Source organism: Mesocricetus auratus, unplaced genomic scaffold, assembly GCF_017639785.1.
Source record: "Mesocricetus auratus isolate SY011 unplaced genomic scaffold, BCM_Maur_2.0 contig_9441_pilon_obj, whole genome shotgun sequence".
Classification (NCBI taxonomy): domain Eukaryota; kingdom Metazoa; phylum Chordata; class Mammalia; order Rodentia; family Cricetidae; genus Mesocricetus; species Mesocricetus auratus.
This window is the reverse complement of record NW_024429282.1, coordinates 3,685-6,461: the sequence shown is the minus strand read 5'-3', so window position 1 is coordinate 6,461 and position 2,777 is coordinate 3,685. Positions and strand designations below refer to the sequence as shown.

At 38.8% G+C, this 2,777-nt stretch overlaps 1 protein-coding gene across 1 annotated transcript; it reads right to left on the bottom strand.

Annotated features, from left to right (window-relative positions):
- Positions 1–1,174: 1,174 nt before the first annotated feature.
- On the bottom strand, positions 1,175–1,561 carry LOC121137943 (zinc finger protein 431-like; the record flags this gene model as incomplete). Its single annotated transcript, XM_040740824.1, has 2 exons — positions 1,175–1,239; positions 1,435–1,561. Coding segments are annotated over 2 exons (192 nt in total), but the record flags the coding sequence as incomplete, so codon positions are not given.
- Positions 1,562–2,777: the final 1,216 nt, after the last annotated feature.

Genomic DNA, 2,777 nt, shown 5'->3' with positions numbered 1-2,777 from the left:
GTTTTAACACATTGAGTGTATTCAAAGAGTTTTCTGTCCTGGATGGGATCTATCATTCATACAAAGATAATTGGCATATGTAAAAGCTTTACCACTTCCATTATACTAATGAACCGTGGTGTCTATACACATTTAGTTTAAATTTTTGCCTAATCGCAGAGATGAATCAGTTCTTATGTTTTACATTCATGATGCTTCCATTCATGAGGGGTTGCTTTGTGGCTATGAAGATCCCTGTGAAAGAGAGTTAGAGCCTTTATTTCATGGCCCACATCTATGGCATCTTATTTATGAGAGATTTTTCACATATTCGAGAAGAAATAGATGAACTCAGAGCATCATCATACTTAGTGCCTTCATAAGTTTTCCTGTATTTTGAATAACATTTCATTGGCTGAATGTACCAGGACAAATTAACATATTCACATATTCCAGGAGTCAGAGGGCCTTTCTGGAGTGTGAGTTCATTGATGTCTTCCCAAGGAATCCAATTAATTGTAATCTTTTATCACATTTACCACTGATACTCAAGCTGGGGAACTGCTAAACAACATTCATATTTTCTTGTTGCCCCAAGAGTGAGGGGAGCCACATTGCTTCTTTCCATATTCTATGCTCACATAGCTTGTATTTAAAGTGATATGTGATATTCATTATTTCATGTTTTTTTTGAGAGAGGATTCTCTGTGTAGCTATGGATTCTGTCCTAGAATGCACTCTGTAGACCAGGCTGGCCTCCAACTCACAAAAATACAGCCACTTATTCCTCCTTTGTGGTTGAATTATAGGTATGCACTACCACAGCCCTGTTGGACAATATACTCTTACTAAAGGAATGATAACAAGTAAATTGTTTTTACAATTCATTCCCACAATCTGGCTTTCTTTTCCTCAGAGAAGGTCATATAGGGATTATGGTTCCTCCAAAACAACCTTCTTGACTCTCATATTCTGACCCTTTCAATATACTTAGCAAACTCACAAATATATTAGTAATGACTGCTTCACTGTAGAATCTTTTTTCGTTAAAAGTTCTTGGACACAAACATATCATCTATTCAATATATATACTGTTTTAAAATATCTGAGAGGTATGAAACTAAAAGGATTGGCATTTCTACAGCACAGATCTCAATGGGGTGTAATACAAATTTGCATGAGCTTCACATGAAAACTACCTTCTATTTATTCTAGAACTCTCACAATGGTCTTCAATATTATGGTCTTCTGACTTGGAGCCTAAAATGCAACACCAGAAAATACATGAAATATCAAAGGAAATTGAATCAAATTTAAGTTAATATAGTCAATGAACACTAGAACAATGCATTATTATTTTGTTTCCCTTTTCTCAATCAAAATTACAGAAGAGTATCAACATCAATGAAACAGACTTCCCCTTATTTTAAATCATGAAGGAAAATTCAGTCTCACCTATGGCAGAGAGGTTCCTGTAGGTCTCCAGCATCACATGTTTGTAGAGACTTTTCTGGGAAGGATTCAGCAAAGCCCACTTTTCCTGAGTGAAGCTGATGTACACATCATCATAGGTTACTGCATCCTAAAACAAACCACACATGTGTAACACAGGAAGTGTGATACATACATACACATATACATACATACATACATACATACATACATACACATACACACGTGTGAGTGTGTGTGTGTGAGATTGGGTGTGTGTTCAAATAATTCTGGTGCTTCCCACACTTATTCCATGACATGGACATTAAAATGTATTCACCCTGTGATTTTAGCAGGAAACCGTCTAGGAGGATCCCCTGCAACATTTCTTGGCTCTTTAAGTAGCATATAGACTTGAGAAAGAAATCCCAGTCAACAGACATAAAGGGAGAAGCAAGCCAGCAGACCAACACTGCTGAGAACACATCTGAGAAATTGTATGACAGGGCCAGCCTATGACAGTAATACCCAAGTCCCTGGTTCTAACCTCTATCTTTTATAGATTTTTATTGCTGTGAATAGACACCTGTGAAGAAAACATTTATTTGCGGTGTCTCACTTAAAATTTCAGAGCTTCACTTAATCATCATCATGGGAGGGGTCATGGCAGCTAGCAGACAGATGTGGAACTGATGGTGTTGAGTGGTTACATCCTGGGGCATGGAGGATTTGCCTAATCTGCGTCTTATTCTAAGTCAGCTTCTTAAAACGAATCACTTCTTTTTGAGGGATTTTTGATTCAGGGTTTCTCTGTGACTTTGGAGGCTGTCTTGTAGACGAGGCTGGCCTTGAACTCACAGAGATCCACCTGCCTCTTCCTCCTGATTGCTGGAATTAGAGAAGTGCACCATCAATGCCTGGCTGAGGAATTGCTTCTTGTATAAGACTTCCCAGCAGGAAACAGACTGAAAGAAGAAATTTCTAGGTATTCATCAGAACTTATCACACATTGGAACAAACTCAGGAGGTCACTCAATTGATGATGCACAATAAAACACCAGGTGACAACTATTTGAAACATAAAACACTGTTTTGTTAAGGACTTGCCTGATCAATCAAGGATTTCATTTAGGCCCTCAGGCAGAGAGGAGAGACATTCCTGGGAGAGCTACTGACAGCCTGGGGCCTAGGACTTCTGTGCTTTCCCTAATGGCCTGATGTGTTGATGATTAAACAGAGAGCCATTGGGTGTTGGTGTTATACACCTGTAATCCCAACACAACAGAGTCAGAGGCAGGCAGATTTCTGTAAGTTAGAGACCAGCCTGATCTACAAGAGCTTGTTTCAGGAGAGCCTCCAAAGCCACA